This window comes from Rhynchophorus ferrugineus, unplaced genomic scaffold (assembly GCF_030347505.1).
Source record: "Rhynchophorus ferrugineus isolate W39M unplaced genomic scaffold, kcgeb_rfMv2 rfM1, whole genome shotgun sequence".
Taxonomy (NCBI): Eukaryota; Metazoa; Arthropoda; class Insecta; order Coleoptera; family Curculionidae; genus Rhynchophorus; species Rhynchophorus ferrugineus.
The window spans coordinates 39,622,507-39,647,819 of record NW_027472580.1 but is presented as its reverse complement, the minus strand read 5'-3'; the positions used below and the strand labels follow the sequence as shown (position 1 = coordinate 39,647,819).

The window sequence follows — 25,313 nt, the reverse complement described above, 5'->3', positions numbered from 1 at the left end:
AAAAAGATGATTAAAACTTGCTACGTTTTATAACAAAACCTATTATTATTAAACAAAAACAATGTACTTTTAGAAAAAGTCCGTAACAAAAAAGTTGTAACTGTTCTCCAAATATTTATATGAAATATGTTTTAAATTAGAAGGATAATTAAAACGAAGTAAAGTCTCGCATGAAGGGGCATTCTCAACACTTAAACCTATTTCGGCTGAAGTTCCCCAGGATAGTGCTGGGGCTACGCCAAGAAACTGTACTTGGAACATTTGTCGACGATACAGTTATCATGGAAAAAAATATATCTCTGGCTAATGCTGTAGAAAAAGTACAATGAAATAAGATCGCTAACTCACAGCGACGTAAAAGCGATACAGCTACTAAACAATACGCGGGAAATAGTAGACTGAACCGATTTTTTACTAGTACATTTTAACTTTAAACCACTATGTATCGATAATTTCCCACATACCAAGATGCTACAGACTTGCACGATATTAAACTAAGTCATAAGTACACAAAGCATCGTCTTTTCATCGACAATTGCAATAAAAATTTGACGTTATTCACCAAAATTAGATCTCTTTGGTTTCAACATAATCAAACCAAAGGATCGTTATCATCAAAGCAAAGCCGGTGCTCAGAGAGTGTCTAGTTCTCAGCCAAAATAAGCAGCTGTAAAACTTATTTTTATGTAGGAATATTTTTAATTTCTCGCCACTGTTCACGATCTGCTACTACCGTTTTAGCCCCAGATACTATTCCTCTTTTTTTGGTTGTTAATTGCATCCTTAATGCAAAATTAATCCTATAAGGGATTCATCCACCTTTCGTTTAACAAATATGCCCAAATTAATGTAACAAAGCATTTTTTTACTTGTATTACTTACTATGGGCTTATTGCATGTAGAAACTTAACCAAATAATATGTTTTATTTGATCTCCAAACAGGCCGAATTTGCTTAAAGCATCGCATTTGAAATAATTCAAGCTGACAGATGTTAGTCTCTAACAAATATTTGAACATATTATAGTAAAATTTTCTACACAAAAGAAAGTGTGAATACAAATGCTCAGTTGGAACAACGGCACCGTATTTTATTTTACAAAAGGTAATTAAACATTTTCTTTTTTACTTGATACCAATGATAGGTGATGACCAACCATAATATGATTGAATATGTTCTTCAATGATGTTGTGGATGTGGTACCGCTTTGCATTAACTCACCTGCTGAAACACGCCGTACGATCTTCACGATTTTAAATAATTGTACCCAATACAAATAAATAATCCCGGTATTCTAGTTAATAAAAAATCAGAGTACTATACAAAATTAGGTTTTTACTAACAAAATAAGTAAATATTCATAAAATAATGTTACCAATAAAAAAAATTGCCACTAATATTACAAATAATTTTTTTAATTTACCTAATACGTTTTTAAAATCATTTGTTAAAAACAAAAATGACGTATTTCAATACTAACCCTGATACCAGATATTCATTGTCTAAATAAAGATTGATTGGTATTATGATAATATTGATAATGATAACATTGAGTACGATTTACATTTTTGTCGTCTGCTCCATCTCGTAAATTTACTTCAAATATATTCACCACTTTCACAAAATGTTATAGCCTGCAGCCTTCATTAACTAAAGTAAAAATTATGATGTGCTTAACTAGTTTATGTGACAATTAAAATAATACATTTAGTATTCGATTTACATAAATGATAAACTATAATATATGCAGCAGTAGTGAATAGATGCAATTTGTATCTTAGTATTTTGTAATGTAGTATATATGGAATAGTAAAATTTCAATACGATCAATCCCTCTAGAACCTATAACCAGTATAATGCAAAGCATTTTTCTTAAGTACTTTAATGCAATATGCTAAAAGTTATGAAATGAGAATTGAAACAATATATTATACAAACAGTTTTAATTTCTTACCTATACAGTTGGTAATAACATAAACTTGACATCATGCTTAATATTAGATGGCAGAGAGTAAGTTAGGAAAATAAACGGTTACATCTATTAATTAACAGAAATATTCAAGGAACAGTATTTTGAATAAACGATAAATATTCCGTGAAAATGCTGAACAGGTTAATTTTATTTAGTTGACAGTGTTGAAATATTCCTTGCTACTATCTACAGTAGGCTTAATGGTTTTCTTTCCTGGAGTCCAACCAGCTGGACACACTTCACCGTGTTCATCAGTGAACTGGAATGCTTGAACCAAACGGAGGGTTTCATCAACTGAACGACCCACTGGAAGATCGTTTACAGTCACTTGACGCAAAATTCCTAAAATAATTACAAACTATTATAGAATCATAATTTAACAATAATGATTAATATTCCCTAAGTCATATAGGTTGACTGTTTATAAGAGGATGAAATTAAATCACCATTAAAAGTTAATATCATTAAACAACGTGGTCTTACTAAAAATGATCTAAGCTTTTGAACTAGTTATATAAACTAAACAAGATAGCTTATAAGCATTTTTATATTTATTTAACAAGAATCGAGTTGATTTAATGTAATTTATAGAATCTATGAGAACAAGTCTTTTTGACAATGTAAACATGTCAATAAGTAATTTTAACCCTATGAATATATTAATTTAATATTTAGTAATCAGCGGTAAAATAAAGGTTAACAATTCCATAGAGAAACAACAAAAGTAATGCATATGCATCTATGCATCAGTAATGCATATTAATACAGAACATATATTGTTCTTACTAAGTAATATCTAAACAGGTGTTAAGTGAATGAATAAATGGTTAATTTAAAAGCAATTTCTTTTTGTTTTTATGAAACTTTTTAACATATTAAAATGTTTGCATTATTCATATGTATATTACTTAATTAAAAATAACCAAAGTATTTTCGGCATAGCATCTGTACATAGTAGCCACATGCCAAATTGTAATTGTCTTGCGAACAACAATCTAAATATACATAGATAAATTTAGATAAAAAGGTAAAATGCAAAGAAGTCAACATTTCTTTAACTTTTGTTCACACGGCACTGATTGGAAATAGTAATTGCGCACTTACCTTTGCCATCAATAATGAATAAACCTCGGAAAGAAACTCCGCTAGATTCATCTAAAACTCCATAAGCTTTAGAAATTGCCATGCTCTTATCAGCCAAAAGTGGAATGTTCATTTCACCAAGACCACCTTGCTTACGAGGGGTATTGATCCAAGCCAAATGTGAAAAGTGGCTATCTGTGGAAACTCTGAAATGTAAAAATGTATATAAATAAATGTAGTGCATAATACATATACCTATTCATTAATAATGAAATAAGGAATATTTACCCAATCAAAACAGTGTTGATTTTCTTGAATTCTTCAAAACGGTCAGAGAATGCAATAATTTCAGTAGGACAGACAAAGGTAAAATCCAATGGGTAGAAAAAAATTACAACATATTGACCTATAAAAGATATGTTAGAATTTCCCGATTGTATCATTAAGATTTCCATGTAATTATTTGAAATATGTTAGATAACTGTTAAAAATAAAAAAGAATGCAATGTTACCTTTGTAATCTTCTAATTTGATATCTTTAAATTGTCCATTAACCACGGCAGTGCCGCTGAAAGAAGGGGCTGGTTTTTGTAGTGGTGGAGTCATTTTGATTTAATCTGAAAATTAAAATTAACAGTTAAACAATTCAAATATCAAAAAAATTTAATGGTGTTTTTAATGTGACTGTACAATCAGTGGCTTTATAAAAGTTTGTTGAATGAACAAAGATATCAAAAAGTTCTATCACTTTTGCACTTAATTAAAATTCATTATGAATATAAACACAACGTGACTTATACAAAAAAAATTATCATATCACTTTCATTCTCAAATTTCCTTTAGATCAATCTTCATTTTATAATTCAGTTTAACCCATTCAAATACCACTTGAATTCACGGGTGCAAAGCAAATAATTTGCAGTCGTCGTTTATATACAGGATGCTATATTTTTATCGACCTTGACGTTCATCGTTAAAAACTTCTTCATAGCCAATGTAATTTTTTCATCGATTGTGGGGGAGATTTTATGGAATGTTTAAAAAACAAAATCAACACAAAACATTTTTGTTCATGTACAGCAAAATTTTTAAATTGATCAAACAAAAATAAGTTTTTTTATATAAATGTAATCTAATAAATTAATAAATAATCTAATAAATTATTTTAAAATAATTATATATTAAATAAAAAGTTTACAGAAAATCATTATCACCTCCAATCTATTCTTGCGTGCCTCGTGACATAACGGAAATTGAAATTATTTTTTCACACGGCATTGAAATCGATCAGTTTTGATTTCAGGGTTATTTTAAATTCATTAATTTCCAATATTTCTTGTAACATTTATATCAGATTTATTCAGTCTACCTATAAATCTAATTCTGTTCTATATAGAACTTCGAAATCAATTATATAAATTACTGAACATATAAATTCCTAAGGATATAACAAATATTTCGAAAAAAATTATTTTTGACTGATAAATAGGACGGAAAGAGTGGTCAAGGATAAATCCCTCATATTAAAAAAGAAACAATTTAATTAATAATAAAGCTTTTTTTGTTTCATGGTTTTGTCAGAGTTATTTTTAACATAACTTTTAGTTTCTCTCAATTGATTAACGATCTTACATAAACACTGTAAATATGCAAGTCATAGAATATAAACACAGTTGGGCACGAAAATGCCCGTTTTTCCACTAAAACTTATATAGAAATACGATTAATCTTTGTACTCGACACAATTAAAATTGATCAAATTTAAAATTAACATGAATAATTACATTATACCCTGTTAAGAATAACATTTAAGTAACTTTGCATGGATTTTAATCGTGTTTATTGTGAACCCTAACTACGAAGCTCACTAACAAACCAATTCAACAACCTTTGAACGAATTAATATTTGATAATTCGTAAAGCCGACCAGCAATCAACGCATTATTATCCTTAAGATATATATTATCCAAGCCCAATTACAAACATCCATACTTTCTATCGAACATACTTCAATTAGGGAAGTTTTAAGTGAGCAGGAGGATTAGGAGTTAGGTGAACGGGTATAACTGCGTTACCAAGAACCGACTTAAAAATGAATAGTATTTAAAAACAAATACAAAAAATATTTTATTATTAATAATCAACAATAACTGTAAAACTAACTAAGATTATGATGAAATATTGTTTCATGTTATACGGTAACAATAGGATAGTATTTCAAATGATAAACCATGTATTCTGTATTGAACGTTTGATTATTTAACATTCTAAATAATACGAATTAAATAAATGAGTTGAAAACACGTAACTCAATAACTACAAAACGAACGAGCCTAAACGTTAGGATTATATCGATTTATAGTAATACTAAGTGTCGCCCAAAAAAAAACTTAATCATATAATAATAACATAAATAAAATTTAGGTACGTTAAAATGTATGTCATAGAAATGATAAGCTATATTGTTATGATATAAATTATCGTTCAAATACCAAAAGAAAAAATACGTACTATATTTATAATTTATTTCTTAATATAAATTAATATAACGTTTCAATTCAAAAAATAACATTTTTAGTAAATTCATTATTGAGATATGAAAGGTATATTGAATGTATAAGTGATAACAAGGGTAATCAGAAAGTGTCCGTATATAAAGTAATACTGTGCTTTTAAAATAATAATACATATATAGGGTTTTACTTTTAACAGTTTAAAGTTATTTTTGATATTAATTTGAAGGAGAGTATTGTAAATGAGTCCTCGAATTGAAATTTTGTTTGAAAAAAATCCTATACAATCTGCAAAAAAATTTCACCATAGGGTTTTTTATAACTATAAAATATCTGGTCAAAATTGCAAGTAATGCTAACCCTAAAATACTTACAGAATATCAAACACGCATTTTAAATGCGTGTAAATGGATCAGATTGAAACTATCGGCATACAAAACGAAAACCGGTTTTATATAAAATGAAAAAAATAACGCATAAATATTTAGAACGATCAATATAATCTGCTATATGAAGAAAATTAGTGAGATATAATTAATAAGTTTTAATGAAGGAAAAACGACGCAATATGTCGCAATTATATTCTTATGTTTATAATAATTAAAATTAAATAAAAACATTTAAAAAATGTAATGGCTATAGTCCTAAAATAACATACAAAATTACAATATACAATAAAACGAAAGAAGATTAGAACTTGAATAGGTGAAAGTACAAGTTCAATGTGCATTGCACAACTTAATTATCTTATGACAATGACAAACGCCTATAGAATAGTGACAAAAATATTAATGAAATTAATAAATAAATCAAATAAAACTTACATTATTAAAATTAATAGATTTCCAGAAAACCTAGAAGCCTCAATTAACCGGCGTTCAGATTTGACACAGGCTGTCGAACGAATGGCGGCAAGATTAACGTTCTAGAAGCCGGCAATCCGCATATGACCTTCAATTCACGCAAACTCAATTCTTGCTCACATGCCAGTTTTTATGAATAAACAATGATATTATAGAAATGTTAAAATGTTGATACGAAATATAATCATATATTAATTGTTTTGAACATTTATATGAAATACCTATTTCGGCTATATGTTATAACTTTTTAGTACAGAGATCATAAATAATAGAGCGATTTATTTTGATAAAAGAAAAATATTTTTGGGATTTTAGGTATCTATCTTATCAAAAGAAGGGAAATACTAAAAATATTTCAGAATTAATTTCATGAAAAGCAACTATCTAGTAGAAAGTTTAGTATTGAAGATCCTATATTTTATAATATTGCGAACAGCTATAACTAAGAAATATATTCATAAAACATTTAAATGTGTTATTTCCTTTATATGCATTGAATAGTTGACAATTCTAGTTAGAATATAAAAGGTTAACGATATTGGCAAAATATGTATCTACATGGTACCTACAATATGTTTCTAATCAACATTTTTAAACTATTAGGTATCTGATATTATTCACAAGATTTTTTAAATATAATATATTTTCATTGATTGTGTTTTCAATAAAACTTAAATATAAATGTATACGTTTTATAAAACCCATACGTTAATAAAATGAATAATGTAATCATGTTAATAATAAATTAACACTAAAATTATAAAAACCAGTATTAAAATGATTATATATATATATATATATATATATATATATGCAACCAGTAATATTAAATAATAGAAAATTACTTAATAAAGATTGAGCTTTCATTTTATGCTTTTGGATATATTTGATCATTTTACATAATTTTAAAAACATATTTTACAATAGGGAGTGTCTTTTAAAACATTATGCCATGTAACCTTATAAATTCCGCAACTAGCAATATTCTATGGCGTATTTAAAGTTAATTAAGATTTAAGTTATTTTGAAGAGTTTCTGTTTAAAAATAAATCAAACAAAATTTTCTAAATTCGTGTAGTCGATAACAATAACATGTTTTTATTTATGTTCGAGAAATGGTGTGGCAAAAACGCATTTTTGAAAACACGTGAGAACTGTAAGTAAATGAAAGAGACTAATGTTATTATTTATATTTTATTTAACATATATTAATATTCTAATTATTTAATAGGCAATTGTTAATACTATATCTTTGACAGTAATACTCTAGGATATATTATATAATAAATATATATATATATATATTTATTTATTTATTTATTTATTTATACTATATATAAATACCCACCTGACAGTAGCAGTAGTATAATTTTAAACGGAGTCAAATAACATCTGCTTTCTTTGCAGGGTTTTAGCCTCAATTAGTTATTAAGAGTTACCAAAATATCATAAAACCAGAAAGTACAAAGAACGCTTAAGCGGCCAAGTTCATTTACTCCAAAATAAACTTTTGAGTTTTTCCTATTTCCCAAAATAAAAGAAAAAAATCCATTACAATTTTAAACCTGCGCACCAAAAATTGTTCTTGGAAATAACAAAGCGCAAGCTATTAAAAATCAATACGATAGAGGGAGATGTCTGCAATTCTATACCTCTGTATGATCGTATAACAAAGACAGCAATAGGAAAAAATCGTTTATCAGAGAAAGATAGCCAGCTATAGGACTTTCCGTTTTGTTGTCGCTGAGAATGGGAAGTAACCAACAATGATTTGCAGTATTCGAGTCAGTCTAATAACCAATCGAATCTTTAACTCAGCTGTTAAACGAGGTGACTGACATTAGTTTTGACGTCGATTTGAGAGTTCCAGACAGAGAAAATTAATTTTAGTGATTATTTGGGAAAAATAAACTCCTAGTATTTTTATAATATTTGCATTTGGAACCAAGCAGTTACACACAAGAAAATATAAACATGAGCGAACTAAGTCAAGAAGAGGTAAGCAAATAATATCTGTTATATTTACCAGATTTCTTATTTCTTTGTACTACCAAAATCAATTTTTATTGTTAACGTGTACGTGATATTATTTATTTTAAGTCCGCGTTATTTGTTTTTATTTTTCTGTTTTTAGTTGATTATTATAAATAATAATCGAAATATCATTATGGAAAATTATTTGAATTTCATGAAATGTTATATGCCTAAAAAGATGTGTTTTACTTTCCACTATATTTTTATTACAACTACAATATTTTGAGGTTTTATTACTTAAGTAATGTCTTTCATAAATAAACAATGCATTTGTATAACAAATGAAATCAAATTATCATACTTAAATTTAATATACAACTTATTGTTATTTACTTTAGTTCTGTTTTCATTCACCGATAATGCCACTTGTTAACTAATGTTAATTAATTATTTCCTAGATACGTCGGCGCCGTTTAGCACGTCTTGCAGCTCTTGAAAGTGGCTCGCCATCAAATTCTATCTCACCACCTATCACTCCTATATCTCAATCTCCAATGTCAACAACCCAAGGTCAGAGTCCTCCAGTGTTTGAGTCTCAAAGCAGCTCCTTAGATAATAAATTCTTTAGCGTGGTTGGTTCTCAAGATATGAGAAAAGACAATAAATTTTCAGTGGAAAATGGAAAAGACAAGGATAAATCTCAAATGGAAGGAGCTGGAGTATTTAAGGTAGTATGGCTTTATTTGAGAACATTGTTAGACCACAAATAATTAATTTTTAGGAACCAAGTAAACCCATAGATATTCAAATGCCATCTAGTTCCAAACAAAGATCAAGGGCACCACCTGTGAGAAGTGACTCTGAAACTAGCTCCATTCATATGGAAGTTGATGAGGCTAGTGGATGTGCAGATAAAATGGGTGGAAATACAGATATTGATTCTGGTTTCGAGAATATGGAGGTAAGGATAGATTCATTTCCTTCTAAAAAACAATTATTGTCTTTTATTATCAAAACTTAACATATTTGTTTAATTCATATCAACCTTTTTATAATCTCTAATGAAACTAATAAATAATATATAATTTGATACTAGAATATTAATGTTTTGTAATTGTAGGTAGATGAATCAGATTTACAGAAAAAAGATATTCATCGCAATAGATCAACCTCATCTACTGAATTAACTGTAGAACAACTTCAGAAGACTGTAGCACGTATTCTGCAATCATCTTATACAAACTCAACACCTTCACAATTATTCCTGCCACAAACAGCTGAATATCTAAAAGATAATCCTCATTTACCTATAAGGGATCAAACTTCATCTGCCATTATGGAAATACTGAATCTGATCGCTCGAGGAAATAATCCTTTTAAAAATATTACGCCCTCACATCAGGACATTTCTGACACTTATAGTGTTCATTCGGGATCTGTGAGCCCCATACAAAGTAGCCCTAGTACAAGTGATATGCAATGTCCCGTACCAGCCTTAATTATGAGAGAAGGTGCAGTGGAAAGTCCAATAACACTAGCAATAAATTTTTTGATGGACTCCTATAATAGAGTTGCTCAAGAAGAAAGAAATCATCCCAAAAAATCAAGCATTCCACCTTTAAGTGATGTTTTAACTGAAGTTCGGGCACAACTGATTCAGTATGCAACATTGGTAGTTCAGGGTAAGTAAATACTCTCAAGAGTAAGTTTAAGTAAATATTAATATGATGTATTTTAAAGGAATCTGACATAGATAATGTCATGAATATTTTGAGGATTTAGTTATTGTACCTAAATTAATATGTAAATAGAAAATAACTCTTTATTTAGGACAGGCATAATAAGAATAATACATTTTTTATTACTAAATCTATTCAACACAATTTGGAGTCTTTATGTTTATCATAAGAATTACTATGACTAAATTAGTTTGTATCTGTTGTCAGAGTCAATAAAAATTCTTTTAGCTGATAATAATCCGAGAGTGGTTACGAATAAGCATAATTGTATGTCGAACGATAAAACCCTATAAATGGTTTTATTTATATTCAAGGTTTAAATTTTTTTATTACAACTATCTGTTATTCATTTATACTGCTAAATAGGAGTGCGTATCAAAATAACGGCATACATTCCTGTTCCCATGGACAGTAAAACCGTTTATTTGCGTATATTTATTTTATATAGGTCACATATCTTAATGTTATGTTTATCTACATGGGTCTTTTGTTTCTAGGGAGAGTAATTCCTGGATTGGAGGAAGGTTATGGCAAATCTCCTCTGCTTGCCCCTATTGTTCATCAGACCGTACCCAGAGGTTTTTTGACTGAATTAGTTACTCGCACTTATGCCAACGAAAAACTGTTTGATAAAGTGTTTAGTCCAATTTTGCAAGGACTATTTCGTATGATGCGTACGGCTAGTATAGTTGAAGATGAACACAGACTACCATTACAAACTTTGTTCGAATTGGCAGATATCAGGTGTAATAATAGACCTATTTGTAGTCTAATAACGCGACAATTTCAATTTAACATATCGGAACCGTTAACTAACGCCGCTGGACGTGAACTTACCTTTATGTCTTTTCTCGGGCCATTTTTAGATATATCTGTTTTCGCCGAAGACGAACCGAAAGTGGCGGAGAAATTATTCTCAGGTAATTCGGTAAACGATAGCACATTAAAACATCCGCTTCAGCTCGAATTAGAGAATATCCGTAACACTTTACATAGAATTTTTCATAATATTTTGGCGAATCAAGATAGTCGGGATTCGTGTTTGAAATATCTCGCACAGATTTTGCGACATAATGAAAAAAGAGCGCAGTTGGCGATGGAAGAGCGTCTGTTAGCCGGTGATGGCTTTATGTTGAATTTGTTGAGTGTACTACAAAACTTATCACTGAAGATAAAGTTCAACAAAATGGATCTTATGTATCCTTTCCATTCCGAAGCCATGATACAAATAGGTAATGATACAAGACTGAAATTTTCTTCCCAGGAGGTGGCGGATTGGTTAGAAGAATTTGGTAAGTATAATTTCAAACACGTAATTTTTTAATACAATGTATTATCATGCTTAAAATTCTTATTCCTTTTTAAATAAATTAGAAGTAGAATAATCCATATGCTTATTGCTGTACTGACGTTAAATATCGTTTCAATTAATTCTTATGGCATATTTACACTGTTGTTATTTGCATTATTTAAATTATACCAAGTGGTAATTAACTACTAATTAATACTATAAATAACAATGAACAAAACCTCACTGGAGCTTATTTAATTAACTTGTAACAATGCAGAAGATGTAACAAATGAACGTTTTATTGTATGACGATTGGCATCAATGTTTTTTCTATTTTAATATTCAAATGGAATGATTAAATCATTTTACTGATAACCCTTTAGAAATAATTCTTTTTTTTGCTTTATAGGAAAATCCTATGAATTTCCAGTACCTAACTTTTCGACCATTTGCTGGTTTTTGACATTACACTGCCATCATTTGTCCCTCTTACCTGCTATACAAAAATATCAGCGTAGATTAAGGGCAATTCGAGATTTACAGAAGTTGGTAGATGAAACAATAGCTGGAGAGGCGCAATGGAAAAATACACCTTTTGCCAGTAGAAATAAGCAGTTTATTAAACGATGGAAACAACAGTTAAAAAAATTAAATAAGTAAGATTTTATTTCGTAAAGTTTTTTTTATTAACCTGAAACAATTGAATATTAACTATTGTCTATTTTAGGTCCAAGGCATGTGCTGATGCTGGTCTTTTAGATAAAAATCTAATGCGTCGGTCTTTGATATTTTATACATCTGTTAGTGAATATCTCTTAAGTTTAATGACAGGTTCTCAACCAGGATTACCTATTCCCGATTTACCACTGCCTTGTCCACAATCACCTGCATTCTATGCAATGCCAGAATGGTATGTGGAGGACATAGCTGAATTCTTATTATTTGCTATACAGTAAGTTTAAGATAAAATATTGAATATTTGTAAAACTATTGTAACAATATAAATTATTTTAGATACTTCCCCAGTGTTATTACCGATAATACTGAGGATACATTGATAACGTGGCTTTTAGTTACAATATGTTCTTCGAATATGATTAAGAATCCGTATCTCGTCGCGAAGATGATAGAGGTTGTTTTTGCAATTATTCCTAGTATACAACCAAGATGCGAATCCCTTTATAACAGCTTTATGATGCATCATATATCTAGAACTATTCTTCCTAGTTCATTAATGAAATTTTACACTGACGTAAGTTTTATATAGAAACGAAAAATAAACGATCTTAATTTTATCTTAAATTTTAGGTCGAAACCACAGGGTCAAGCTCAGAATTTTATGATAAATTTTCGATAAGATACCATATTAGTCTTATAATCAAAGGTAAATAAATGTAAATTATTTTAGACCAAAAATAAATATGAATATTTTCAGGAATGTGGGGGTCTCCAGTGCATAGACAAGCTGTTGTAAACGAATCGAAATGTGGGAAACAATTCGTTAAATTTATAAATATGTTGATGAATGATACAACGTTTTTATTGGATGAATCATTAGAATCTTTGAAGAGAATACATGAAATTCAAGATTTGATTGCTGATGAAGAAAAATGGTAAATACTAATTTATTTTGTCTGGTATAGCATAATTTGTACATAATACCCCTTTTCGAAAGTATGGTCGATGAAGAAAGTCATTGAATTGTAAAATTAAATGGATAATTTTGGAAAATATTGAGAATAGAGAAAGCTATACAAATGTCGTTAATATTCATTTAGACAATATTAATTATTATCACAGACTAATTTATTTTAGGTCAAAACTGCCTACCGATCAACAACAAAGCCGTATGCGTCAGCTTAATGCTGACGAAAGACAATGTAGATCCTACCTCACCTTAGCACGCGAAACCGTGGATATGTTCCATTATTTAACTGTTGATATAAAGGAACCTTTCCTTAGACCTGAACTCGTTGGTAGACTTGCTTCTATGCTCAATTTTAACCTTCAACAATTGTGTGGGAAAAAATATAAGGATTTAAAAGTAAGCAGTGATTTTGGGAATTATGTATGAAATACATCTATTTATATCTTTTAGGTTGATAATCCAGACAAATATGGCTGGGAACCAAGGAGACTTTTGAGTCAATTAGTGGATATATACTTACATTTAGACTGTGATAGTTTTGCTGAAGCTCTTGCTAGTGATGAGGTAATTAAACATATGTTTAAGTTACTGAAATAATTCATTGCTGGGGTATTTTTAGAGATCTTTTAGCAAACAACTTTTTGCTGATGCAGCTTCTTTGATGGAACGTGTTGGAATTAAAACTCTAGTAGAAATTGAGCAGTTTAGAGAATTATCAGAAAAAGCTTGTAGAGTACTTGAAAACAATCAGAGGTACAATAGAAAATTTAATATTATTTGTAATGTATAAACTGTTTGATAATTTTATAGATCAGATGAGTGGTTAGAGGATGCACCAGATGAATTTAAGGATCCATTGATGGATACTTTAATGACAGATCCAGTTTTGTTACCTAGTGGACAAATAATGGATAGGTCAGTTATTATGAGACATTTATTAAATAGTAATACAGATCCATTCAATCGACAACCTCTTACTGAAGATATGCTTTTGCCAGGTAAGATCTTTGATAGACATCTTATTGAGTTATATTAAGAAAATCACTAGACCTAGACTCCTGGTTATATATGTCTGATTTTTTGTTCATGCACAAGAATGTAAAATTTGATAAGAGATGAATCAACTAGCATGTTGATGTTGGAAAAGTATTATGAAAATAATATGTAAATTTAATTACACATATTACAATCATAGTCATGTTACAAATCAGACTTTTTTATTTATCTTAATAGTTTTTATCTGAGACTATTATTGAAATTGTCAAAATGTTATAATATCTATTACTTTTTTTTTAGCTGATGATTTAAAAGAAAGGATAAGAATATGGAAATCAGAGAAAACAAAAACGACTTTGAATTGATATCCTAAGACTTAAAATGTAACAATCCCTTATTTTAAATCCGATCGAAATTATGTTAAATTATATATCAGTTATCATTATTGTTTGTAAATTTTGGTATTTACCTGTTTTTGTAATTTTTATAATGCTGAATAGATAGATCTTAGATATTTTAAAATGTACAATTTCATAAAACTGAATTTGTTTTTTTCTGGTGTATAGATTGTTCATAGACACATTGTAAGGATTCACGAAAAATTACCTGATGAACTTGAATGTTGATAATACAATCAAGGCTGATAACTTTTAGATCTCATTTTTAACACAATAAGAGTTCACTGTTGCATTTGTTATTAAATGCCCCTTTTTGTTTTAAGCAATAAGTGTAATTTCTGATCAGTATCAGCAATATAATCTATGCCCCTAGGATTTTTCCTAAATAGTAGTTTTTTTAATTACTATTAAATAACAAACCATTTTGATACATTTTTAATCCCAATCAAATAAAAATGAACTTGTCTCAATATTTATTTTAGATTTTCATAAACATATCTCGAGCTCATAATGTACAGGAGAATGATCTTGTTATTTTTTATCGCAGAGATGGTAATTATGAAACTATGATATATATGGCGCGATATTTTTTTTAATAAAAAGTGAGAACTAATAGCGATAGTAAATTAGAGGTGTAAATATCTATTATTGTTGACAGGTACCGACAGTGGTGCTTGGAAAATTGAATATGATATATACTAATTACAAGTTTGAATTTGTCTGTATATGTGTATCTAAATATATTTTGGTTCTTCTCAATTAAATATTGTCTTGGTTAAGAGTTTTTAGAATTATACCATTTTTATATGAACTATAGATTGTAGATTCTTAAAATAATAAACTATTGTCATATATAAACTTGTTTTTGTTAATTAATTGATTTTGACTTTTAATTTAATACAGGTGTTTATTTCTCTACTCTTAGTTGCGATTATTTAACTTTTCAGTTGATCAATGTATTTATTCCTTGCGATTCCCATTTATCCTTACTTTCCTTTTTCAATCTCTCTTTAAATTGATTTGAAAACGCCACTTTATAGTTGCCAAATCGTCGAAATTAAACATGCTTTTCATTTACACCAGTTTTTACTAGCGAACTACATAATTACCATCAATGGTGTGACTAATTATGATTGTTGGATGATTTGGCCACTTAATTGGGTTTTGTTTTCTTGGAGTTAAACCAATCATGACATGTTTCCGACAAAATACAAACGTCCCTAAAATTCTTTCTATTACTTGTTTTTTTTTTGCTAAGAAACTATTAAGTTTTAAAGTTATTATTACCCTTGGGTGATGCATTGTCCGAGAACGTCTGACATCGTCATTGAATTGAAAGGGATGATATATATAAAATTAGACGTCGAGAAGGGCTTGATCTGTCTTCTAACAGATAAAACTCTCAGTGCCGTTTTCTATCGCCATTCATAAGTCGCCTCATTTTTCCTTAAAATAAATTAATAGCTTATTTGTCTTTTAAACCGTTTCACATATCATAGTACCTTTATAAGTATTAGTTAATTAGTATAGGAAATATTAATTGTTAACTGGGAATTAATTTTAACTCAAAACAGCCATGGAATATAAAGTGTATATTTAACAGTGAGCAATATTTTGTACATTAAGATATGTTGTATTAAGCGTTAAATGCCTATCTGCTAATAATAATTTACAAGTCAATCTATTTTAAAGCCATTTTATATCTGACTAGCAGATATCTACAGTAGATATGGAGACGTAAAGTCATATAAACAATGATATTAACATGTGTAACTTGTACCAGTAAAAGTATAAAGTATTTATAAAATACCTCTATATAATCGTGCAAATATATTTTGAATATTTTCATAAAAGCGACAGAGAATTATTGAAATACTTTTTTTATTAATTCTGTATTGTCAATTTGTTTGAATGTCAATTGAGCTTTTCACATTATTGATATCTTTTTTGTCGTATTAAAAGGGCAGTTACCAAAATTTCAGTAACATTCCCAATATTAATATTTTGTGCTACCTTTCTCATTATACTTTATTAATTTAAGATAATTCAAGAGTGACCTTAAACTATAATAATTGTTTGTTTATGGTCCCTGGAATGGAAGCTGAAATTGTTCATTATCGCACACTAACAATAAATATAACTTGCTAATGAGTGGGTTACTTAATATTTTGGCAAGTTGAGTCATTTTTAGTAATACTGCATTTATAACTTTTAAACACGACTTGCCATATATTATGATAAAAACTTATCTAATCCTAGTTATATTATTTTAAAAATGAAGTGTAATCTATTTTCCAGGCTTTATATTATTGTCAATAATAAGTACTTTGTTTAACTCGGACAGCAGCAACAATTTTCAATAGTATCTACATAAATTATTATCTCTTAACTAAATGGTGCTCAGTACAAAAAATGTAATTTAGAGTTAAGATCATCAGTAACTTTGATGAACCTAAATCATACAGTAGGCTTTGGAATCTATTTGTTACCAATATCTTATCATAGATATTGATATAAAATTTACATATTGTGGCTATGTGACTTCCAATTAAGGGATTATTAAAATGTCCATGAATATCACTTTAAATGAAATATTTAATGATAAATAATAACATAATACTAATTTCTAAAATAATGGTGTTATTAGTATATAAATAATTATTCCAAAATCTACCTCTGATATTTGATTTAGTTTTATTAGATAACATCTTAAAATGATTTTAACATAAAACATAAAATGCCTATGAAAAAAAATTTCATAAACCAAATAAACATTATATTATGTGAAATTAATATCTATAATATATAAATAAATAAAAATATACAGTTCTTATGTATACTCAGAATATTTCATAATACTATTTTACAGCTAATTAACATAAACAATTATATATATCAAATAAAGATATAAAATATACCTAGAAATGTATCAGATTAAATATCTGGTCATCAATACACCAAATAGGAATTTTATTCCTGAACAAAACAATTACAGGCCAGACTTGTTAATTAGCTATAATTAAATCATATTTTACTAAAACAGATTAAAAATAAATAAAATTCTTTAATACCGAAAAAAAAAATTTAACACAAATTAATATTAATAGAAGCCCTTCATAAATCTATCTCTGCATTATAAATGGTAGGTTCGGAGCCATACTACAAGCAAAAACATATAATACCCCAAAGAATAAATTTAATTTTGCTGTTTTTTTAGGAATAGCTTGAATATCACTAGACCTAAACTGTTTTTCAATCTTAAAAGCACCTGGGAGGGTAACTAACGGCAAAACAAACCATTTCGAATATTTTAAAGTTGCTACCATAAACATAATATATGGTGTAAACAATAAAAATGCATATAAAATGTGTGAGGCAGTGTGACCAATTATTATAGCTAAAGTAACAATTCCAACTTTTTTGTCCGACTCAGAATCTCTAGTATTGTTGCTATGCAATATAGCTTCAGTGTTTAATGCTAATGGAATGGCATAGTACATCGTTGCCCATTCTACTCTACCAGTTTGAACCATAAAAGCAAAAAGTACAGAAATTGGTCCAAATATGATTAAAATTAGTACATCTCCTAAGGCAATATATTTAAACCCAATTCCACCAGTGTAAAGAAAACTTGATGATAACCCTCCGAAGTAAACTAAAGCTAAATGTTCCATTTTTGCTGGTGATAGAGCTGCCATTAATATAAAGCCAATGCAACCACATAAATACAATGATGCTCCTAAAGAAACTACCTCATCTTTTGTTAGAATATGATCAACTAAAATTCTGTCATCAGATTTTCTGTTATCAATGCCTAAAATTTAAACATTAATGTATTTTTAAGAGTTAATTTAACTTTTTCTACCTTTCACATAGTCAAAATATGTGTTAACAACATTTCCTGCTCCATGAACAGAAACAACTGTTAAAATAGTAAATATTAATGTTATATAGTTGAAGTCTGTTGATCCAGGATATTTGTAAGCTATTGTTGAACCTAATAAAGTCGGCATAAGGCTTGCACTTAATGACCATGGTCTTAAAGCTAGTACATAACTTGATAATTTCATAAATACCGACTTCGACTTTCCAGAAGTTTTAATATTTCCCGTTTGAAGATTTCCATTTGGTATTTCTTCTTTAGTTGTTTGAATTTGTTCCACTGGCATACTTTTGGTTTTTAACTGTATATTTTCAAGATACTGTTATGCGAAAATTAAAAAGATATCTTATTATATAATTTAATCTTATCTTAAAACTTATATTTTCAATTACTACTTTTAAGAAATAATAAGTAATTAGTATGTTTAAGAGATTCAAGAACTTTGAGATTAGTTAAATTATAAAATTTGTAAATACTAAAATCTGTCAGAGAGATTCTAGCCTATTTTCTTCTTCATTTAGATACTACTAGCGTTGGTAACTATCGACTGGAAACAGTCGATAGTAAAAAAAATAGCGACTGAAAATATTAACTAATAAGTAAAAATAGTACTATTTTCAGTTAAAGGCATGGTTCGACTGTTTTTTTTCGTGATGTCAGACGAAGATGTACGAATTCTTGTCTGTATAAAATGTCAGATAGGAAAGGACGGAGATAAATGCTTGGAGCACTTAATTTTAAATGTCTTTTTATTCTCCAATGGTAATATAAGCGAGACAGAGATGTTATTCATTCAAGCGATAAATTAAAAAAAAATGGAAAAAAAATCCTAATTTCTATTATCATGTAATAAATATAATTTTAAAGAAACCATTTTTTTCTATGAAAGAAACTAGAATTACTTTTATACTGAATGTTCTGTGGATGTGTAAAAAGGAATGGAATAATAATACCACAAATGTTTTGTCCTGTTTTAATATATTAATTGCTATTTTTAAATAACATAGCATGATAAATATAAATAGTATAACTTAAATAAAACCTAAAAACTAAAGATTTTCAATAACCATAACTACTAAAAATGTAAACGTATACCTAATCATTGAAAAATCTAATTAACTTAAAAGTAAAAATGATCGTTCTATAACCACCAGACCCTTTTTAAATAAAAGTTTTATTTATTTTTGAACGGAAATATTTTTAAATTACTGTGAATATTATCATGTTCAACTTTTCTCCCTTGAGGCGATTTCTTCAATCGTTAATTATTTGCTCAGATATTGAAAAAACTCGTTCCCAGGGTATAGATGTTGCGGGTATAGGAATATTTTAAGTGTAACTGATATAATTCAGGTAGTTTCATTTTATGGAGTTGCCAAAAATCCAATGGGTTTTCTAAACGCCCAATAAATGGAATTTCCAAATAGTGCTAAATCTATAAATTTGCTGCAGTACTTGGAATAATTACTTCGTTCATTCCAGCCATTTTTTTATCAAAATATCTCCAGATGTCAATATATTCTTGGTCAGTAGTTTTGTCTTGAATTTCGAATTGTGGAACCATATTTGTAATTTTTGAAGTTAGAATGGAAGATACCTATTTTGTGATAACTTTTTGTATCGCGTCAGCATTATTTGCAATACCAAATCCTGCTTTTTTAAATCTAGGATCTGAAAATGTGGATTTCCTGCATATCGTATTCATTTCTAAAATTGCCAGTCTTTTATTGATGACATCTAATAGACAATTTTGTCATTTTTCCCCCATTCACTTGTTAAAATCCTGGATTTGATGGAATGTTGATAGTCTTCTTATTAACCGTATAATTAAAGACATCCTTGGGATATCTTTCACCAGATAACTCGGTGGTCATTATTTCAATGGGCCTTAAAAGTTGAACAGGTTCTGTTAAGATAGTCCATTCGTGAAAAAATAAAAACTGTGGTGCTCTTCTTAATAGCCAACAAAATAAATTGTTGAACATTAAAGTAGAGTTTTCCTATCAGGAAATGTATTTATTACAAATATTTAATATACTTTATTCACCTCTTTACAGTTAATAATTTTAAAAGAAATTTAACAACTGCTACTGTAAAAAATTCTTCAAATCTTTTGGATCTATGCAATTTCTGAAATCTTTAGAACCTAATTTTAGTTTTCAAGATTTTAGGGAAAAAGTTTTACCTATTATGCCGGTCAAAAGTATCTTACAATTTATCATTTACAATTTAATTTTTTTGTCCTCTAAAACTAGCGTTCCAAAAGGCTGCTATATTAATTTACAATATATAGTTATTCACAAGCAAACTGAAAAAAAAACATAAAGCCCCATATATTACATATATAAGGATAAATTTGGCGCTTTACTTTCAAGGTCGCGGCTAGGACGGAAGGCCAGAATGTTAAAAATTAATCGAATGAACTAGTAAACGACTGAAACAATCGATAGTAAATAGTAATAAAATCAGTCGTACCGAAAATAGCGACTGAACACAGTCAACTGAAAACAATTACTAGTAAAAACAGTAGAACCAAAAATAGCGACTGAAATAGTCGATAGTAAAAAGTAGTTAATTACTGAACATTCGATAGTCGATTTCAGTCGATTGTTCCCAACACTAGATATTATATATTTTGTCTGGCTTATACTACCATTACAGAATTTAAAGACATTTAAAATTAACTGTTCCAAGCATTTATCTCCGTCCTTCCCAATCTCACATTTTATACAGACAAGAATTCGTATATCTTCGTCTTACATCACTAATCTAAAAAAACAGTCGAACCCAGCATTTGACTATTTTTTTGACTATCGACTGTTTCGTCTGTTTTGGGACTATCAACTGTTTCGACTGTTTTCAGTCGATAGTTCCCAACGCTACTTTTTTCTATAGAACTAACCTAATTTTATTTTTGAATCGTTCAAATTCAAATTTCTATTTCTATTTTACTGTTAGGAGAGGATATATACATTGTTGTTATATGTAAAATTCAGTACATATTTAGTAAAAACTAATATCTAATTTTGTTAAATAATACATTTTAGACACATTTAAAAAAAATCAGCTATGGAAGTTACACAGTCAAGTAAGTATATGCTTTGGTTTTTATAGGTAGTTATTTATACTTTTTTTTTTAGATTTTGTAAATGTGTTACCTGAAATTGAAGAAGCTATAAAAAATTGCACTTTTATCAGTATTGATTGTGAATTGACAGGATTGAAAACTGCTCTTAATCATATAAATGCATTTGATACTCCTAAAAAATTCTATGAAAAGGTATTAAATGATTGTAAGGAGTTTTTATTAATTCAATATGGTCTGTCATTCTTTCGGTAATGTTTATAAGTGGTAAGTTCTTTGTTATTTGTAATAACTTTAAATTTTAGGTATGAGAAAAAGAATGATGTATTTAAGCATAAAAGTTATAACTTTTATATTTTTCGAAAGCCAGTGAAAAAATTTCTTGAAGATCAAAGATTTATGTGTCAAACTTCTTCAATTGATTTTTTGATCAATGAAGGATTTAATTTCAATAAACTATTTAAAGAAGGTGTATCATATTTAAATAATGTTGAGGAAGATTCATACAGGGCTAATTTAGAGGAATTTCAAAAAAAACTGAAAGAATCTTCAATTTCTAGAACTAATAGTAATGACATTATACCAATTCCTGATGAACATAAGGAGTTTATAGAGGAAATAATGTACTAATTAGAGTATAATAATGTTTAAACATATATATTGATGTTTTTTTTTAGTCAAAAAATTAAAGATTTTATTAACTCAGACGATACTGAAATGGAAATTCCAAGATGTAATGGTTTTTTAAGACGACTTATTTATCAAACATGTCATCAAAATTTTTCTGATATGGTAACATTAGAAACCCGTTTACAAAGTAAGGATAGAATTCTATTTGCTATGAAATGTAAAACTGCTCAAGAAAAAGAAGATATTATGGAAAAAAAAATGCAGGACATGTTAAATACTTTTGAAAATAGTATAGGCTTTTCAAAAGTTATTAAGAAAATTATAGAATCTGTAAGTTGATAAAAACTTTTTATAGGCATATTTCTCTATCATGTAATGTATTTTTTAGGAGAAAATAATTGTTGGACATAATATGTTGTTAGATTTTTTGCACACAATTCATAAATTTGTAACACCGTTACCTGAAAATTACTGTGATTTTAAGGAATGTGCTAGCTCATTATTTCCAAGGTAATTAATTATATACAATAAAATACATATATCTACTTTTAAAATTAACAACAAAAAAAGAGTTTTAGATACAAAGTATATATCAAGTACAGAACCTTTTAAAGGGTTAGTTAACTCAACAGTACTTGGCCAGCTGTTAGAGCTTGTTAGTGAGAAACCCTTTGAAATGCCTCGGTATGGTAAGTGTTAAGGAGCAAAAATTTAAAAGTATAACAATTAACTATTTTATTTGTTCTATGTTTCAGAAGTTGAAGATGGATGTTTGAGTTATAATATAAATGATGACAAGCAGCATGAAGCTGGTTATGACTCATTTATAACAGGACTTATTTTAATTAGTTTATGGAAATATTTAGGTATTTAAATTTGATTTTATAAATATATTATTTTATTAAATTGTTTTGTTAGGATCAAAAAAGAATCTTTCAAATGGTAATATTTTTGACAATTTAGGTCACAAACTTTTTGATCCATATTTAAACAAGTAAGTTACAAAATTGTTAAACATTTAATACATAAATTAATTTTATAATTACAATAACTTTTGTCTTAGAATTTACCTTATGTATTTGACTGATAACCAGTATCTAAATCTATCAGGTGAAGACTGTAAGTATCATTATTCTGATAAAAAATAATCAAGGAATAATAGGTGTATTTTTATTTCAGTAAATCCATCGAGGGATCATGTTTTTCATTTAGTATTTCCAAAGCAGTGGACGACAAATAATATTGTGCAATTATTTAGTCCATTTGGTGAGTAGAATATATTTTGTTATATATGAACTTTTGACATTTTATAATAAGGTATTACTTGACTAAAACATATTTTCAAAATATCGAAGGTCTTTTGTATTGATATTTCAAAATATTTAAGTATTTTGAATTAGAAATACTTAAGTTTTATCTGTATGCATATATATATATATATATTATATATATACCATTTACCATATACCATATACCATTTTTAGGTGCTGTTTATATAGCTTGGATTTCAGAAGTATCTGCTTTTGTTGGACTTATGAAGAAAGACCAAGCTGCAGTAGCACTTAAAACATTGAGTCAAAGTGATACATACTCCATAATGACATTTGCTAAGCATCAAGCAATATCTGCAGGTCTGAGACCAATTGCACCAAGCCCATTAAAGAAACGAAAGTCAAACGAAGGTCAGGTTCCAAACAAAAAGAGAAGGACAGACAGTTTTGATGGGTGAGTTTGGTTTTAATGACATATGATTTGTTTTGGTGATTTTTTCTTATATTTTCATTTCTTGTTAATTTTATGCTTGGTTTTCTCTCAGCTCTCAGCTAACTTATGTTGGAAATGCATTTTCAATTGGGTATTATTTTGCTATTTTCGGATGCTTAATTTTCCTGTTGCTTTCTAAGCAAGGCAGTTTCCATTTGTCTGGTTTACATTTTCGGGAAGATACAGAAATGTTGTCTTTCGTGTTCATTGATCTTTTTGGATCACTTAATATTTAATTATTATTGCCATATTTTCTATATATTTTTTTATTTAAGATTTAGGTTTATTTCTATTGTCTTTTTATTCTTTTTAAGTTGCATTCTTACATAGCAATTTTTCTTTGAGTCAGATTTAACTATAATTTCTAGGTGGTGGTTTCAGTCCACTATAAAAGTCTTTCTAAATTCTTGTTATAAATAATTTTATTATATGATTCTGAATAATTTTCTGTTTTAAAACATATTTTCTTTTAATATTTCTTTTTTTGCATGCATATTTTTCAGTAGTAGCTTTTCCGCTTCTAAAAGATCAATTAGTCCAATAGAAGAAGCTCCTGAAGAAGTAGAAGAGAATAAAAGTAATAAAAAAAATGTGTTTGAGGAAGCCGAATGGAATTAATTTTACCAAATTTGTTATATATTTTTTATTATTTTAATAAACTGAAATATATGACTAATATAAGTCGTTTGAATTTAGATTTATAAAATTATATCTATTATATAATATTATCCTATAAATGTTTTTTAATATCTTTATAGTTTTAGTTTTTATGTTGATATGAAACTATAATATTTGGAATTGATACATGACCACATTTGTAAAATTCCTTGTAAGAATAAGAGGGGATGGGGGTGTAGTAGTATAAAATAAATGATACATATTTTGTCAGGTTTTATTTATTTATTTTTTATACGTATTTTCAAGTGTCCTTTTTACCAACTAGGGGTTTATCTGGACTAGACCTACAGTTTAACGTGGGTTCCGAACCACGGTGCTCGGCATTAAGCCACCGACGAGTGACCAACTTTAGAAATCATCCCAGAAAACATCCGGTTTTAACCAGCCTGGTTACTGGCGAGTCTGGGATCATTTTCCTTGTCGAATTTTACACTCTTGCCTAGGACAATGACAAATATTAAACAATCACAAACATAAATTTACGACCATGCCCCAGCAGGATTCGAACCCGCGGCTATCGCAACGCTAGGAGGACCGTCCTGTCGCCTTTACCACTGCGCCACCAAGCCGGCGGTTTTATTTATTAATCAGGTCTGAAGTTCACAAAATTGCAAATTATTTCATTAAAACATAATAGCTATTTTAGCAGTATAGTAACTTAAGCTATTAGTTCAGAAACTCGAAGCTATATTGAACATTTTTGGGATTTCCAAGGGCATTGCAATTATTTATACAGGCAAATGCCGCTAAGAAACCCCAAATTTGTCTCAACTCTCCTACTAATTAAATTATTTTT

At 28.4% G+C, this 25,313-nt stretch overlaps 4 protein-coding genes across 5 annotated transcripts; 2 read left to right on the top strand and 2 right to left on the bottom strand.

The window, feature by feature from the left end:
• Positions 1-1,928: 1,928 nt before the first annotated feature.
• Positions 1,929-6,532, bottom strand: LOC143197127 (peroxiredoxin-2). Its single transcript, XM_076405321.1, has 5 exons — positions 6,393-6,532; positions 3,568-3,672; positions 3,344-3,461; positions 3,077-3,261; positions 1,929-2,314 (listed from the first exon to the last, which is right to left on the bottom strand). Exons 2-5 carry the CDS (start codon positions 3,659-3,661, stop codon positions 2,124-2,126), a joined length of 588 nt encoding a protein of 195 aa, XP_076261436.1. The 5' UTR covers positions 3,662-3,672; positions 6,393-6,532; the 3' UTR covers positions 1,929-2,123.
• A 798-nt stretch (positions 6,533-7,330) lies between these two features.
• Positions 7,331-15,335, top strand: Ube4B (Ubiquitination factor E4B). The gene is made up of 16 exons (XM_076405298.1): positions 7,331-7,587; positions 7,839-8,429; positions 8,864-9,133; positions 9,187-9,366; positions 9,526-10,087; positions 10,642-11,436; positions 11,845-12,091; positions 12,163-12,387; positions 12,450-12,687; positions 12,744-12,819; positions 12,871-13,048; positions 13,251-13,479; positions 13,534-13,647; positions 13,703-13,836; positions 13,894-14,081; positions 14,380-15,335. The coding sequence occupies exons 2-16, from the start codon at positions 8,406-8,408 to the stop codon at positions 14,442-14,444; spliced, it is 3,525 nt and encodes a 1,174-aa protein (XP_076261413.1). The 5' UTR covers positions 7,331-7,587; positions 7,839-8,405; the 3' UTR covers positions 14,445-15,335.
• Positions 15,336-16,054: 719 nt separating this feature from the next.
• Positions 16,055-18,875, bottom strand: heix (UbiA prenyltransferase domain-containing heix). Its single transcript, XM_076405276.1, has 2 exons — positions 18,343-18,875; positions 16,055-18,291 (listed from the first exon to the last, which is right to left on the bottom strand). Exons 1-2 carry the CDS (start codon positions 18,644-18,646, stop codon positions 17,600-17,602), a joined length of 996 nt encoding a protein of 331 aa, XP_076261391.1. The 5' UTR covers positions 18,647-18,875; the 3' UTR covers positions 16,055-17,599.
• A 2,360-nt stretch (positions 18,876-21,235) lies between these two features.
• Positions 21,236-24,515, top strand: LOC143197090 (poly(A)-specific ribonuclease PARN). Of its 2 annotated transcripts, none has more exons than XM_076405264.1 (12): positions 21,236-21,448; positions 21,501-21,696; positions 21,751-22,068; positions 22,123-22,405; positions 22,464-22,585; positions 22,646-22,764; positions 22,831-22,941; positions 22,994-23,069; positions 23,139-23,194; positions 23,255-23,341; positions 23,560-23,800; positions 24,346-24,515. In XM_076405264.1, exons 1-12 carry the CDS (start codon positions 21,430-21,432, stop codon positions 24,455-24,457), a joined length of 1,740 nt encoding a protein of 579 aa, XP_076261379.1. In that variant the 5' UTR covers positions 21,236-21,429; the 3' UTR covers positions 24,458-24,515. The 2 variants fall into 2 exon arrangements, with proteins under 2 accessions (XP_076261379.1, XP_076261373.1); XM_076405258.1 differs by having other exon boundaries at positions 24,343-24,515.
• The last annotated feature ends 798 nt before the right edge of the window (positions 24,516-25,313 follow it).

Bases quoted from the DNA above. Each gene is read 5' to 3' on its own strand.
- heix (XM_076405276.1), bottom strand. From the start codon at position 18,646: ATGCCAGTGGAACAAATTCAAACAACTAAAGAAGAAATACCAAATGGA. The intron at 18,292-18,342 runs GTAGAAAAAGTT...TTTAAATTTTAG, and splicing joins ATATTTTGACTATGTGAAAG to GCATTGATAACAGAAAATCT.
- LOC143197127 (XM_076405321.1), bottom strand. From the start codon at position 3,661: ATGACTCCACCACTACAAAAACCAGCCCCTTCTTTCAGCGGCACTGCC. The intron at 3,462-3,567 runs GTAACATTGCAT...TATCTTTTATAG, and splicing joins CAAATTAGAAGATTACAAAG to GTCAATATGTTGTAATTTTT. The intron at 2,315-3,076 runs GTAAGTGCGCAA...TAATTATTTTAG, and splicing joins ATTCATTATTGATGGCAAAG to GAATTTTGCGTCAAGTGACT.
- LOC143197090 (XM_076405258.1), top strand. The intron at 23,195-23,254 runs GTAAGTATCATT...TTTTTATTTCAG, and splicing joins AAATCTATCAGGTGAAGACT to TAAATCCATCGAGGGATCAT. The intron at 23,801-24,342 runs GTGAGTTTGGTT...CATATTTTTCAG, and splicing joins AGGACAGACAGTTTTGATGG to TAGTAGCTTTTCCGCTTCTA.
- Ube4B (XM_076405298.1), top strand. From the start codon at position 8,406: ATGAGCGAACTAAGTCAAGAAGAG. The intron at 11,437-11,844 runs GTAAGTATAATT...TTTGCTTTATAG, and splicing joins GGATTGGTTAGAAGAATTTG to GAAAATCCTATGAATTTCCA. The intron at 12,820-12,870 runs GTAAATAAATGT...GAATATTTTCAG, and splicing joins TATTAGTCTTATAATCAAAG to GAATGTGGGGGTCTCCAGTG.